At 37.0% G+C, this 14,997-nt stretch overlaps 1 protein-coding gene across 7 annotated transcripts in view; it reads left to right on the top strand.

Annotated features, from left to right (window-relative positions):
- The window catches only part of PAPOLA (poly(A) polymerase alpha), a 58,185-nt gene that overhangs the window by 3,676 nt on the left and 39,512 nt on the right, over positions 1–14,997 (top strand). For all 7 annotated transcript variants that reach the window (XM_044918323.1, XM_044918322.1, XM_044918321.1 and 4 more), the window contains exons 2-3: positions 11,871–12,044; positions 12,446–12,512. Coding sequence is in view for 6 of the 7 variants with exons in the window: in XM_044918322.1 (XP_044774257.1) it covers positions 11,871–12,044; positions 12,446–12,512 (241 nt within the window). In the remaining variant the exon portion in view is untranslated. The remainder of the gene's footprint in view (positions 1–11,870; positions 12,045–12,445; positions 12,513–14,997) is intronic.

Genomic DNA, 14,997 nt, shown 5'->3' with positions numbered 1-14,997 from the left:
GCTTCCTAGTAGTTAAAAAATGTTTCTGATAAGATTGGTAGTGATATTAATGATACCATTTTTTAAAAAAAATACATTTTGTAATGTGTCAACATTTGGAAGAGAAGCTTAATTTTGATGTAATAAAAATCATACATCGGTAAAAGGTACATTCGAAGTGCAGTGTTGATCAATGGATTTTTTTTTAAGATTTTATTTTTAAGTAATCTGTACACCCAACATGGGGCTCGAACCCATAACCCTGAGATCAAGAGTCACAGGCTCCACCTGCAAAGCGCCCCTAGACCAATGGATTTTAATGCAGCAGTATAAGGGATTTATTGATGTGGTTTCAGCTTTGATACTGTAACTAATCTTTAATAAAACACTTGTGGAGTTTTGGTGTAGTATCATAGAAGAATATCCACAATTATTTGAAAAGGCTATTGAAATACTCTTCCAGTTAGGATGGTGTGATGCCAGGTTTTCTTCATATGTGTCTACCAGAACAACTTGTCAAAGGGATTGAATGCAGAAGCAGATAGAGGAATACAGCGGTCTTTGATAAAGCCATAATTAAAAAGATTTGCAAAAATGTAAAACAGTGAGATTAGTGTCACTAAATTTTTTGTTTTGGGGAACAGTTTTAAAAAAGTATTTATGTTAACATGTAATAGATTTTTTGTTACTCAAATACATAAACATTTAAAAATTTATCCCAGTTATAATTCCAATGTAGTAAATATTGGCAGATATAATCCATATAAGCAAAAGATCTTTGGGTTCCTCAATAAAGCTTAAGAGTTGTAAAAGGAGTCTGTGACCAAAAAGTTTGAAAACTTGAGAATTGCCGCCTTACAGGAACAGCTGACTGCTGCCCCAAGCTGCTATTTCCAGTGGTGGCAGCGTTTCTGGGTGGTTTTTGGACAGTCTGGATGGATGGACACACACGTGGTTTAAAGATTTTTGTTGTTGTCCATGCAAAACAATGCATTGGGTAATCTTTAGGCAAGATAACTTCTAACAGAGCTATTTTGGTTTTCAGATTTTAGGATTTAGAGATTTTGTTTGGTTGGTTTTTTTTAGATTTTATTTATTTATTAGAGAGCGAGCGAGAGAGAAACAGCATGAGAGAGGAGAGGGTCAGAGGGAGAAGCAGGCTCCCTGCTGAGCTGGGAGCCCGATGTGGGACTCGATCCCAGGACGTTGGGATCATGACCTGAGCCGAAGGCAGTCGCTTAACCAACTGAGCCACCCAGGCGCCCAGGATTTAGAGATTTGTAATGAATTGCTTGCTGCTAAAAAAAATGTTGGCTGTGGTTTTGGAATGTGGTGTATTACCTTAAGTCTGTTCTCAGTTCATGCTTTTTGATGGAGAAGTTAGGAGATAAGGTATTGGAATTGAATAAATTTATGAGCCAATTCAGTTCCTATTCCCTAGTCACCCCCATCTCCTACCTTGCCCCTCCCAGGTGAAAGCCTTCTGGCCGGAATAAAGCCATTTGGATTCTTAGTATTTCCCATTTTGGTGGGGTGGGAGGCATGTTTTTTTGTTCTGTATGTTTATTGTTCTGATTATTCAGCAGCTTTTAAATAATTGCACATTCTCAATTTATGATATACAAAACAGCAGCATTGTAGGAGGTATTAGTTCCCTTTAAAATTGGTTAACTTGAGGGGCGCCTGGGTGGTTCAGTCTGTTAAGCATCTGCCTTCAGCTCAGGTCATGATCCTGGGATCCCGGGGTCCTGGGGTAGGGCCCTGCATTGGGCTCCCTGCTAAGTGGGGAGTCTGCTTCTCTCTCTGCTGTTCCCCCTGCTTGTGCTCTCTTCCCCCTCTCTCCCCCTGTCAAATAAATAAATAAATAAAAATAAAGTTGGTTAAATTGAGGCTTGAAGTACTCACTTGTCCAGGGTCTAAGGGTGCTTAAGTTGTAGATTGGGGGTTAATTCAACTGTGGGTTCCATGTTCCCTTCTCATTCTAGTACTATACCATCTCCCGTGGACTTTGTTGGGGACTATGTTTGATCTGCTCAGTTGGAGTCTGTTTAAATGTCTTAAGTAGAATTAATTTTGAAGATCATATTTCTTGTGTGTAGAATATTTGAATCTCAAGGCTTTTTTTTTTTTTTTTTTACTGGTGACATGTATTATATACATATAGTATATGTAAAGTGTAATGTACTACAGAACCTAAGATCTTAGAATGTATTTTTAGCTTTATTTATTTAAGACCACAACAGGTTTACCACTCTGTACTCTCATTTTGTGACCATTGCCTTCTGTGGAATGTGTGATTTTTTAATTTTTGGGTTGTAGGTCTGCAGAATTATATAACAACTCAATGGTGGAAATTAAAGATTTGGGAAAGGAAAAAATACAGGGATTTTGCTAGGTATCTTTATTTTCTACCTCTTCTGTCACAGAATTGTCTTTCAAATTTGTGTCCCCTCTGTGTTTTGTCCAGAAACCAGCTTTTCTTGCATTTTATGATGGCTTTTATAGTTTTGGGGTTCTTAAAGAATAGTGTTCCTGTCGTTTTAGTCATCAGAAACATCTTGCATTTCCTGAAGTTAATGTGTTATGGTACTATGATAACATATTTTTGACTATTCTTTTCTAATATATCTTTATACTTTTTCAGATTCTCTATTTTATTTACATTTTCTTTCTTTTTTTTCAAATGAAATTATTTATTTTTGGGGCGCCTGGGTGGCTCAGTTGGTTAAGCGACTGCCTTCGGCTCAGGTCATGATCCTGGAGTCCCAGGATCGAGTCCCGCACCGGGCTCCCTGCTCGGCAGGGAGTCTGCTTCTCCCTCTGACCCTCCCTCCTCTCATGTTCTTTCTCTCTATCTCATTCTCTCTCTCAAATAAATAAATAAAATCTTAAAAAAAAAAAAAGTATTTATTTTTATAAATGTTTTCTCCAGCCAGTTTATCTCAAATTGCACTTTAAGAAACAAAAAAAAAAAAGGAAAAATCTATATTTAATCTTGTGAAAAGTTAAGAGAATAACCAGTAGCTTCCATTTTTGTTTTAGGTTATTATTACCATTAAATTATATTCTTTTTATAAAAATATGTTTTAAACCCCCCCCCCCACATAAACAAGCCACAAACTACCAACATAGAAATGCAAACACAGCCAACACGGACACCTCAGGTGACACAGGAACGGGGTTCCTGGGGGGTCAACAGTGAAGGACAGTAGGCACTGAAAGGAAAACAGTGCCTCAAACATGGTCAATCTCCATTTTTAGCACAGGATAACCTCCCATCCCATGGTACACATTTCACAAGATAGAAAAGCAACACCCGACTTTACTTGATTAAAACCGGGGCGTGTGGGGGGGGGCGGACAATGTTTATGGGGACAACAACTTACAGACAGTGCGGGGAAGGGTGGCTGTTTCCAAGTCTGCCGCAGAAGGCGTGACGACAGCTGCCAAACCTTTAGCTCGTCCAGGTACCAAGAATTTACACGGTTAACGTGTGTCCCTCTGTGTTCAACGTGCTCCAGTGATGGTCAGTTTGGGCACTCCTCCCGAGCCGCATGCAGGAACGGTTTCCAGATTCAATGAAACGGCCGGCCGCTTTTCAAGTTGTACTTGGCAAACTGATGGATGAGTACTGTGGTCTGGCTCGTTTTTTACTTCTAGCCCTTTGGGAGAAAGAGGGCAAGGGGGCAGTTGGAAGTGCCCTTAGGAAGGAAGGAAGAATCACTTGGTCATTTTTATAACTGAGTAACAGGTACCCTTCCCTTGCATAATCAGCCTTGCATATCCAAAGTTTGGCCTTGGAATTCATCATAATTTGGTCCCCTTGAGCATAAATTATTACTGGGCCCTCTGCTGCTGCCTACTAAATACTGGCTGATAGACCTGGAATACATATTTTAAGAATATAGCGAGGTTGTAAATATGTTTGGTACCACTTACACAGAACACATGGCTGGTGAATTAGTGATTCTTTGTATAATTTCTTAGTGATCAAATACATTGTCTTGTTATAGCCTGGACTAAGCTACTAGTAAAATTAAAACATCCTATGTTAAACTTCTTGTGAAAGAGATTATACTTCTGTTAAGAATTAATACTGAATGCACATTCAGACCTTTACTCCTTTTCTGTCTGGTGTCCTTTCTTTCCTGCTTAATCCCAATGGGCACATTATGTTTAAGGTAAAGACCTCTTTACAGCAAATTATATTGTGGTGAATTGTTACATTAAATATGTTTTTGTGCTTTATCTGATTGCTTCCAAAGAAGACTATCAGGCAAGTTAAGCTTTCAGTTTTAACTTGAGTAAAACTAGGAAGAAATGATAAAATGTTTTCAGTTGGCTGGTAGCTATGAATTTTGACTTTGTTGATAGCGTTAGGCCACAACATATTCCATATGCCCAATATGTATGATTCATCAATAGTATGAGCTTTGTTTAAATTGGGATGCAAAGTCATTAAACATTAACTGTTTGGGAAAACACCATCGGTGATTTGTTGTCCTTTCCTTTTCTGTGTTCGTCATCTTCCTAGACTGCCCTCCCTCCCACCCCCCATCAAAATCATTTGGAGTACATACCTCCTTAATGATTTTCTTTGGCATAGCCTTGATTCTTTGTTTCTCTAGTATTTATTTTAAGCATTTACTTTGCACTTACTTGTTTTTTAAGGATCTGAATCCCAGACCAAATCTGAGATTGTCACTGAGAGCAGAGACTATCTTTGTATTCCTGATTTTAGTGTTGGCTTTCATACATATTTAGGAGTTCAGTAAATCTCAGCCTAATAAATGCTATACTGTCTGGCAAAATTAAGTTAAATGAGAAAAAGGTACTTTTAGAAAAACTGGATTGATGAATTTTGATAACCTTGAATGCCTTAGCAGTTTTCTGGAGCAATAAATAAAGCATGGTTTGCTACTATTTTTTTTCTTTCTTTCTTTTTTTTTTTTTTAAGATTTTATTTATTTATTTAACAGAGAGAGAGACAGCGAGAGAGGGAACACAAGCCGGGGAGTGGAGAGGGAGAAGCAGGCTTCCTGCTGAACAGGGAGCCCAATGCGGGGCTTGATCCCAGGACCCTGGGTTCATGACCTGAGCCGAAGGCAGACGCTTAACAACTGAGCCACCCAGGCACCCCGTGGTTTACTACTATTTCTTTTCTTTTTTTTTTTTAAAGATTTATTTATTTATTTATTTGAGAGAGAGAGAATGAGAGACAGCATGAGAGGGAAGAGGGTCAGAGGGAGAAGCAGACCCCCCGCTGAGCAGGGAGCCCGATGTGAGACTCGATCCCGGGACTCCAGGATCATGACCTGAGCTGAAGGCAGTCGCTTAACCAACTGAGCCACCCAGGCGCCCAGTTTACTACTATTTCTAATTGCAGTATTGTGTGGAAAAAAATCCATTTTTTAAAGTCTTGTTTATTTCACTTTAAGATAATGTGCTTTGATTAGCATAAACTGATTTTTTAAATCTATTATTTAAAAAAATTTTTTAAATCTTCATTAAATCTAATAATCAAAATGTTAATTATTGTTTTAAATTGAACATTTATTTGGTATCCCTTGCTGCCAGGGAGTAATTTTAGGGCATGATTTTGGCCTCCTTACTATCACTAACCTAATTTAATGGTGAATAAATAGTAGAATTAGATGATGTTCACCTTTAGTATGACATCATTAATATTTAATTAAAAATAATTGAACAATTTGAAACAAACCTTTATAAAGTACAAAGCGAAAATTGTGTTTTTATGTATCTGTAGACATAAAAATAAATAATTTTTAAGTATATAAATCTATCTATTGTGGAAGATCTATAAAGGCACTTCAGTATAGAGGTTAGAAGCCTGGGTTCTTATCCTGGCCCAGTGAATTTAGATAAGCTGTTGTTTCTCTACTTTATTCATCTGTAATATGGAGACAGTTAATAGAGTTGTTAGGAACAATTGGGAATATTGTAAAGTGCTTGACATGCTACCTGGAATATGTTGAGGTTTCAGTAAATACTATTATCATAATTATATTCCACAGCTCTTTTCAGCTGGTATATTGTGGACATCTTTCTATGCTACTACATGTAATAATCCCCTGATTTTTATATGGCATAGTGTTATGTTGTAAGAATGTACTGTGTGTGATTAACCAGTTCTATATTATATTGGATATTTAGGATAAATATGGATATTTAGGTGGTTTCCAGTTAGTACATTGTATACAATGCTCCAGTGAACAACCTTGGACATCTTTTTGTATTATTCCTATGAGAAGGGTCAAATTCTAAAACCTGTGGAGTCACAGAGGTATTTACGAATACCAAGCATGTCCCCCAACTGCCCATGGGGGATAACCCTGGGATAGGTACTGCTCATTTCAAGTTTATTGTTGCTGTACAGGATTTTGGGCCCATATTTGACCTGTCTTATTGTACCCCTGTCCCACAAGTGGCTGGAAATTTGGATTTTTGTGTTATAGTTCATATATTGAAACTGTGTTGTGAATTAAAAAGAACATGTCTCCCAACTTCAGGGCCTTTGGTTTGAGTCCTGTGTCCTAGTATTTATGTAAGATAGATTGCTATAGGTGAAGTTGTTGAACATAAACTTTTAAAATTGATGCATGCATTTTTATTTTAATGAGTATTGCCAGATTGCTTTTTAAAATTATGTTCATTTCCATTGTGATGGATAAGAGTTCTCATTTTCTTACACCATTACCAATACTGTAGGCTTATAATAGATATTTCATTTTTACCAGATGTATATCAACTTTGTTTTTCTGCAGTCTGACAGGAAAATAGTTGTCCTAATTTGCTTGCCTGATGTGCAGTGAAACTTTTTTTTAGTTGATTTAAGAACTCTATGCATTGAGACTATTAATCTTTTGGGATAGGTTGCATGTATTTTCCTCACTTATTATTTGTTTTAACTTTGCTTATGATGTATTTTTGTTATATAAAAGCTGGAATATTTTTATGTAGGTAAATTTTTCTGTATGGCTTTTGAGTTTTGTGTGTCTTAAATATGGTTTTGAAAATAGTGTTTTAATATTTTGAAATATTTCTAATTCGATATTTTGAAATACCGTGGCATCTGGAATTTAGATTTTACAATGGTTAGCCAAACCCATTTGAGTGTTCTGTACTTTCCTCAGTGATTTGAAATGGTTATTAGTATAATTTATCCAAAGATCATATTTTGACTGGATATGTGGCCACTAAACAACAGTTAACATATCATGGGAACTTATACTATACTATTTGAGTTAGCTTTATAATTACTGTGCCAGAGTGGTTCTCGATATTTCAGAGTATACTTACCAAGTTAGATGCCTAAACTTTTGAAATATAGAGCTGAAATGAGCAACCTGCATACACTAATTTCACAAAAATGTGCTATTCTAAGTACCTAAATATCCTAATTAGGGTCATGTTATGCACAGCCTAACATTGGGAAAGGATGGACTTTTGAGTATTGGATTAAAACTTTATTATTTATTATTATTTTTTTAAGATTTTATTTATTTCTTTGATAGAGAGAGACAGTGAGAGAGGGAACACAAGCAGGGAGAGCTGGATGGTCACCAGTTTCACTGTGTTCATGAGATGAAAATAAACTGCTCAGGAAAAGCACAAGTGTTCTTCATAGTAAAAACCTGAAATTTTAATAAATCACAAATACTGTAGCTTTGTATCTAGTCTGTTTTTTCTTTGTTTTATGTAATTATAGAATTTTATTTTTAAAATAGAATAATGTCTGAAGAAAACTAAATGCTGGTAAAAAATGTCTCTAGAAAGTGATAGAGGACGCCTGGGTGGCTCAGTCGGTTAAGTGTCTGCCTTCTGCTCAGGTCATGATCCCAGCGTCCTGGGATCGAGTCCCACAGCAGGGAGCCCGCTTCTCCCTCTCTCCCTCTGCTTGTGCTCTCTCTGTCAAATAAAATCTTTAAAAAAAAAATGTGATAGATCCGGGTAGACGTTTAATGTGTTCGAGAATGGAAGAACTCTGCATTCTTGGGATTGATAGCTATCTGGTGTATTGTTCCAGGAGAGGGTCTATAAAGCAGAATCCTTTAAATTACTCAGTATTGGAATGTGTATTTTTGTTTTGTTAGAACAGCAAATAAAGATCCTTAAATTGTTTTTATCACTTTACTTGATTTCTAATATTAAAATTGAATGGAAAACTTGACTTTCTCTGTTTAAAGTACAGTCATGGTTAGCGTTTCTACTTGGGACATTTTGGACATTCAAAGCATATGGCAGCCTGGAATTTCTAGTCAGCTATTTAAGCTAAGATTAAGCCATTTTTATTGGAGGCACAGGTATCTTGTAACTTTCAGAACATGTATTTCTTTCCTCTTAACTTGGTTTTGATTGATTTTTTTTTAAAGGATTTTTTCATTTATTTATTTAACAGAGACACAGCGAGAGAGGGAACACGGGGGAGTGGGAGAGGGAGAAGCAGGCTTCCCACCGAGCAGGGAGCCCGATGTGGGACTTGATCCAGGATCCTGGGATCATGACCTGAGCCGAAGGCAGACGCTTAACGACTACGACTGAGCCACCCAGGCGCCCCATGATGTTTGTTTTTTTATATGTGTTCTTGAATTAGTATATGTTCTTTTTTTTTTTTTAAGATTTTATTTATTTGAGAGAGCATGAGAGGGAGATTGAGAGAACGAGTCGGGGGAGAGGCAGAGGGAGAAGCAGACTGCCCACTGATCAGGGAGCCCGAAGCGGGACGATCCCAGGACCCTAGGATCATGACCTAAGCTGAAGGCAGCCGCTTAACCGACTGAGCCACCCAGGCGCTCGAATTAGTATATGTTCTGTATGTGTACTTGAGTTAAATATATGTTCTATATGTATACATGTGTAGACATATGCTGTAGATGTTTTTTCCTGAATTAGATGGGACAAATAAAAGTGATTTTATTTTAGATGATGTGACGATATTTTGAATAAAGTGAATAAAAACTGTAATTTGCATCTGATTTGTTTCCCCATCAAAATGTTAATGTGGAAACTCATAGAAATCAACATATTTTTCAAATTAGGGTGAACAGACTTGGTGTGAATTTGGAAATATGAATTGGTATCCTAATATTCTGGTGATATTTTTTGAAGTAGACAGGGCCTTTCCAAGCATTGTTTTTTGTGTGACAGTGAAAAACCTGAATATTTGAGAAAGAAAAAAATGGGAAAGATAAGTGAGCCTTAACCTCACAGAGAGTGAGTACTCATATTTTGTTGATGATCCAACTAAACTGGTAATGGATTTAACCTCTTCAGAAAGGAATGAATGCAGAGAAACATATTACTTGCTCAAAACAAAAAAACAATCCGCTAGAGTGGATTTTACCTGAAATTATTACCTGAAGTTATGAAAACATGAATTCAGTTCACACTTGACTTGAAATCTCACCTTGCTTGAACCAAGACTAACTGGAATGAACTTGCACTTGTTTTCATTTCTGGCTGTACTCATGTTAAAATCGTTTATTAAGGTATTCATAATCCTGTCATAGTCATGAAGGGTTCTAGTTGACTTGGAGAAACTCATATTGAAGCAGTGAAAAATACGGAGAATATAATCACTTAGTGTGCTGTTTTCATTTAATATCTAATTTATCTGAAATCAGAGTATGTGTGGTGTGAAGGGGTTCTCAAATGGTTAGGCAGTTTTCAGGGCTACCTTTTTTTTTTTAAGATTTTATTTATTGGGGCGCCTGGGTGGCTCAGTTGTTGAGCGACTGCCTTCGGCTCAGGTCATGATCCCAGGGTCCTGGGATCGAGCCCTGCATCAGGCTCCCTGCTCACCGGAAAGCCTGCTTCTCCCCCTGCCACTCCCCCTGCTTGTGTTCCTGCTCTCGCTATCTCTCTCTGTGTCAAATAAATAAATAAAATCTTTAAAAAAAAAAAAGATTTTATTTATTTGAGAGAGAGAGCACAAGCAGGGGGAGTGGCAGGGAGAGGGAGAAGCAGGCTCCCCACTGAGCAGGGAGCCTGATGCCATGCGGGGCTCTGCCATGCGGGGCTGATCCCAGGACCCTGGGATCATGACCTGAGCCGAAGGCAGACGCTTAACCGACTGAGCCACCCAGGTGGCCCTAGGGCTGCATTTTTGATGTCACTTTTATGGAACCTGATGATAACTGTTTATTGACAAAAATATGTTCTAACGAAGACATCATGAATGGATTTACACTTAGGTTAATTTGTATATTTTAATCATAGAAGATGCTACATAAATGTGAAAAATAGAACATTAATGGAAGATACTTAGTCTGAGACAGTGCTTTGTGTTCATGTGGATCCCCAGCTCTGGGAATTAACATAGCCTTTGTATAGCTTTGCAGTTTAGTTACAGGAGTAGGAAGAAGGATCTGACATGAATTAATTGCTGAAACAGATAATATACCTGACATTTATTTACTAACCTGGATTAAAATTGAGAGAGTGCATAACTGGGCCAGGAAACATTGACTAGAGAATATACAGACCATTGGCTAACTTAGAAACAAGCAGTATGGCTTTCCTGGCATTCTTAGTTCTGTGTTGATAATAGAAGACAAAATATCGAACACTGTCCAGCAGTCACTGTATAAACCAGAATCCAGTGGATAGGTATTAAATGCATAATGGGACTTCCCTGCATAGGATTCTTGGATTTGGCATGTTATTGCTTAAGTAGATTATTGAACTTCAATTTTTTTTTTCCTCTTCAGTGTAAAAAAAATACATACTTGGAAAGAAAAGTAGGTGTGTGTGTGTAAAACAAACACTTCAATTTTTTAAGGAACAGATTTGGGACAAATAAATAGGTTCTTAGCCCATTCTTCATTTTTTATGGTATTTGACTTGTTAGTTTTTATATAATAATTGTGCTGCTTCTCTTTAGAGGTCTTGTCCATTGACTTAAAATTATTTTAACAAAGAGGATGAGAAACTTGAATGAGTTTCATCAAAAAAATACTCGAGTCAAATTAATTTCCTCTAAAGCATTTCAAGTATGCCATGCCTTTTTGTATTTAACCAGTTACAGTAAAGTCCTACTGATTGTAAAAATCTGGAATTTCTCTTAAAATGGGGGAGGAAAAACCTTTTAGACTAGCATCACTGTTGAAGTGCGAATCTCCCACCAGAAATGTGTAATAAGCTTAAGTGTGAGACTACAGTGCCCCGCATTCTGCAAGTTATCTTTGTTATTTGCTCTGTATTTTATGAATTTTATTCACTGTGAGTCAGATATTAAGTTCTGTTTGTGGAGAATCTCTTGTATTGGTTAAATAGTGTTTATAGTGTGTTTATCATTGCTTTAGAAATAACAGTATAACAGATTTTGGCTCCTTTTCAAGAAGTAGTTTCTCAGTTCACCATATTCTAAGTTGTGTTTTCTCTACCATTATATTTGATCTGGATTCTTATAGCTTATTTAGATATTTAGGTAATAACAAAGTTAAAATCCTTGGAGTGGGAAGAGTTACAGTTTTCTTTTTGGTCACTTGCTTTTGGTTGGTTACTTTTTGCTGTAAGATGTCTTTTGAAAGGAGTCTTTTTGGATATGGCAGGAAACCAACTGTGTTTAAGATTTATTTATTTCTTTATTTGAGAGAGAGAGAGCACATGAAGAGGGGGAGGGTCAGAGGAAGAAGCAGACTCCCCGCAGGGAGCCGGATGCAGGATGTGGGGATGTGGGATGCTGGACTCGATCCTGGGACTCCAGGATCATGACCTGAGCTGAAGGCAGTCACTTAACCAACTGAGCCACCAGGCGCCCCCCAGCTGTGTTTAGAAATGCATTTTACTAAAGCAGTTTTTCTAGTCAAACGATTTGTTTCAAATTGTAGAAATTCTTTGGCAGTAATTTTATCTAATTTTGTTTGTAGTCCAGTTACAACGCAGGGATCACAACAAACACAGCCGCCCCAGAAGCATTATGGCATTACCTCTCCTATCAGCTTAGCAGCCCCCAAGGAGACTGACTGCCTGCTTACACAGAAACTAATTGAGACTCTGAAGCCCTTTGGGGTTTTTGAAGAGGAAGAGGAACTGCAGCGCAGGTGAATATACACATACGTATTTTTCTTTTAATAATTTTTTATCAGTGTAATAAACTAATTTTTGAGGCATTCTCTACTCAGTCAGAATTATTCCCTGAAATCTGTATTGAACAAGAGCGATGCTTAGAAAAAACTTTTTTTCTACAATGGATTTTATTCCCTTTTGATTTTTGATGCTTTTGGTTATTACATTACAGAATTGTCAGAAGGGGAATGCTTACTCAGCTAAAGAATGCCTTTCCCAGTGTAACAGTGCCTACATACAGTAAACTACTGTGTACTTACTTTCTGATAACTTAAAAACTGGTTGAAATTTAGGGAACCACCTATTGAGAACTGATTTTCATTTTAATTAGTAATGAAACAACTTGATACTTGATTGATATTTGCTCTATCAACAGGATTTTAATTTTGGGGAAATTAAATAACCTGGTAAAAGAGTGGATACGAGAAATCAGTGAAAGCAAGGTAAGGTGACTTATTTGTATATGAAATAATTTGCCAACTGAACAGCAGCAGTCTTAAGTAAGCTGTTCTTATTAGAGTGGATTTAGAGTCTTTAATGCAAAGTCCGTTTTAGACTATTTGATAACAGAATTTTGTTTCTAGTTATTTTGAAAGCAGGGAAAACAACTGAATTCAGTGATTTTATGAGTACTTTTTTGTTGCAGTATGTATGTATATATGTATTTATTTGTTTAAAGATTTTATTTATTTTTCAACAGAGAGACAGCGAGAGAGGGAATACAAGCAGGGGGAGTGGGAGAGGGAGAAGCAGACTTCCTGCCGAGCAGGGAGCCCAATGTGGGACTCGATCCCAGGATCCTGGGATCATGACCTGAGCCGAAGGCAGACACTTAACAACTGAGCCACCCAGGCGCCCTGTTGCAATATTTAAAGCTGAAACTCAGTAATTACTTGTGCTTCACAGAAATAATAGATATTTCCCTGAAGAGGTGCTTTAAAAATGTATATTAAATATTTGAGAATCTTGCTACCTTTTAAGCAATCCTACGACAATGAACAATTTTTAGGTTTTCAGATACTAGACTCTCAAACTGAGTATCTGTTTAGTTTTTTATAATATTCTCTGAGTTCCTAAACTTTATTCTGAAAAATTATACATACAGTTGATGAATCTATGACTGGGCTTCTGGTAATGGAAATGTATTCTTAGAGTTGTGTGTGGAATTCATTTGGCCCATTTTTAAAAATTGCATAGGGGCGCCTGGCTGGCTCAGTCTGTAGAGGGTGCAACTCTTGATCTTGGGGTTGTAAGTGTGAGCCCCATGTTGGGGGTAGAGATTACATTGAAAAAATTGCTTAAATAGTGGCAGTTTCCCCAGGACAGTATAAAAGGCATATTTAATTTATAATACAACTGAAAAATTGATGGAAAGAGAACCAAGGATTGAAAACTTGAGAGAGGGGATTAACAAAGAAAGTCTTTTGGTTTTAGTCAAATTTATATTGTTTTCTTAAAATAGCATATATATATTTTAAGCAACTGATTAAAACTTCAGCAATGGGAGTGTTCTAAACGGGGGACTCAGTGTACTGCATGTTTCTCATTGATAGAATTCCTGATATGAATGCGATTTATTTATTTATTTATAAAAATTTATTTTAGAGAGAGGGGGGAGGGGGGTGGTGCAGAGGGAGAGAGAGAATCTTAAGCATACACCTGCGGAGCCTGGATGTGCAGCTTGATTCCAGGACCCTGAGATCACGACCTGAGCCAAAATCAAGAGTCGGACCCTTAACCGACTGTGCCATCCAGGGCCCCATGAATGAGATTTTAGAAAGAAAGTTCTTTTTGAGCTGAGCAGCAGATGTCCCAAGTTTAAGTATTTTTTACTCATTTATTGAACTTGGGCTTTCCTTAACCTTCTGTAGGAAATACAGCCTTGTTTTAATGGCATTTTTTAAATGTTTAAGTTTAAAGCCATAGTCAAGTAGACAAAGACAAAACTTAGATTTACTTAATGTGAAATGTGAGTACTGCCTCATCGTAGTTTTGTTTCAGGTATTTACTTCAGTAAGTTTCTTTAACCAGTAATACTTGATACAGTTCTTCCTGCTGGTTTTACTGAGGGTAAGAAAATGTGTTTGGGTGAATGAAAGTAATGCTCATTCCTATTCGGATTTATCAGTGTCCTTTTCTTTATAGCCTAACTGTAAGTAGTAAGTTGATTAGAGAAAGGGACTGAGGTTAGGCTTCATACGTTTTGTTCTTCTGTGTCTGCCTTTTGTAGAGAGAATTTCTTCTTCAGCTGGTTAGTTTTAAGACTTGATACAGGATTTCTTGATGTTGACACTGTTGATATTTTGGGATCAGATAATTCTTTTTTAGGGTGTTATCCTGTGCATCGTAAGATCTTAAGCAAAACACATCCCTGGCCCTCTTTTACTAGATGCACTGCCCTTGCCCTCTCTCTCTCCAAATTATGACCAAAAATGTCTCCATACATTGCTGTTTGTTCCTGGAGGAGTAGAGTCAGCCCTGGTTGAGAAGCAGTGATTAATAGATAGTTCCAATGAATTTATTTATGGTATTTGGGGAGGGGGAATTCTATAAAATTTGAATTTTACTTCAGTTGTCTTGTTTGCTGTCTAATATTCTGAGACTAAAAAAAAAGATTTTGCAATTTATTTTTCTGTGACCTGAATTAAGGAATCTTAATTTCTGGGTTAAAATTATTAAAATAGCTATAAACATACTAATGTGTAAACATGTGCTCATATACAGTAGCCATTAATGACATGTGGCTGTTTCTGTTTAAATGATCTAAAATTAAATATCCAGTTCCTCAGCCAAGCTAGCTGTATTTCATTGTATATACTTACATATATTTCACACTATAGTGGACAGTTGTTTAGAGTGCACGTATCCAAAAGATTTGTTTTACTAGAAAAGTCCGTAGATCATTGATCTCAGGTAGTTTCTTCCTAA

Source organism: Neomonachus schauinslandi, chromosome 9 (assembly GCF_002201575.2).
Source record: "Neomonachus schauinslandi chromosome 9, ASM220157v2, whole genome shotgun sequence".
Taxonomy (NCBI): domain Eukaryota; kingdom Metazoa; phylum Chordata; class Mammalia; order Carnivora; family Phocidae; genus Neomonachus; species Neomonachus schauinslandi.
Note: the sequence above shows the minus strand (reverse complement) of the source record. Positions and strands in the feature narration are given on the sequence as shown.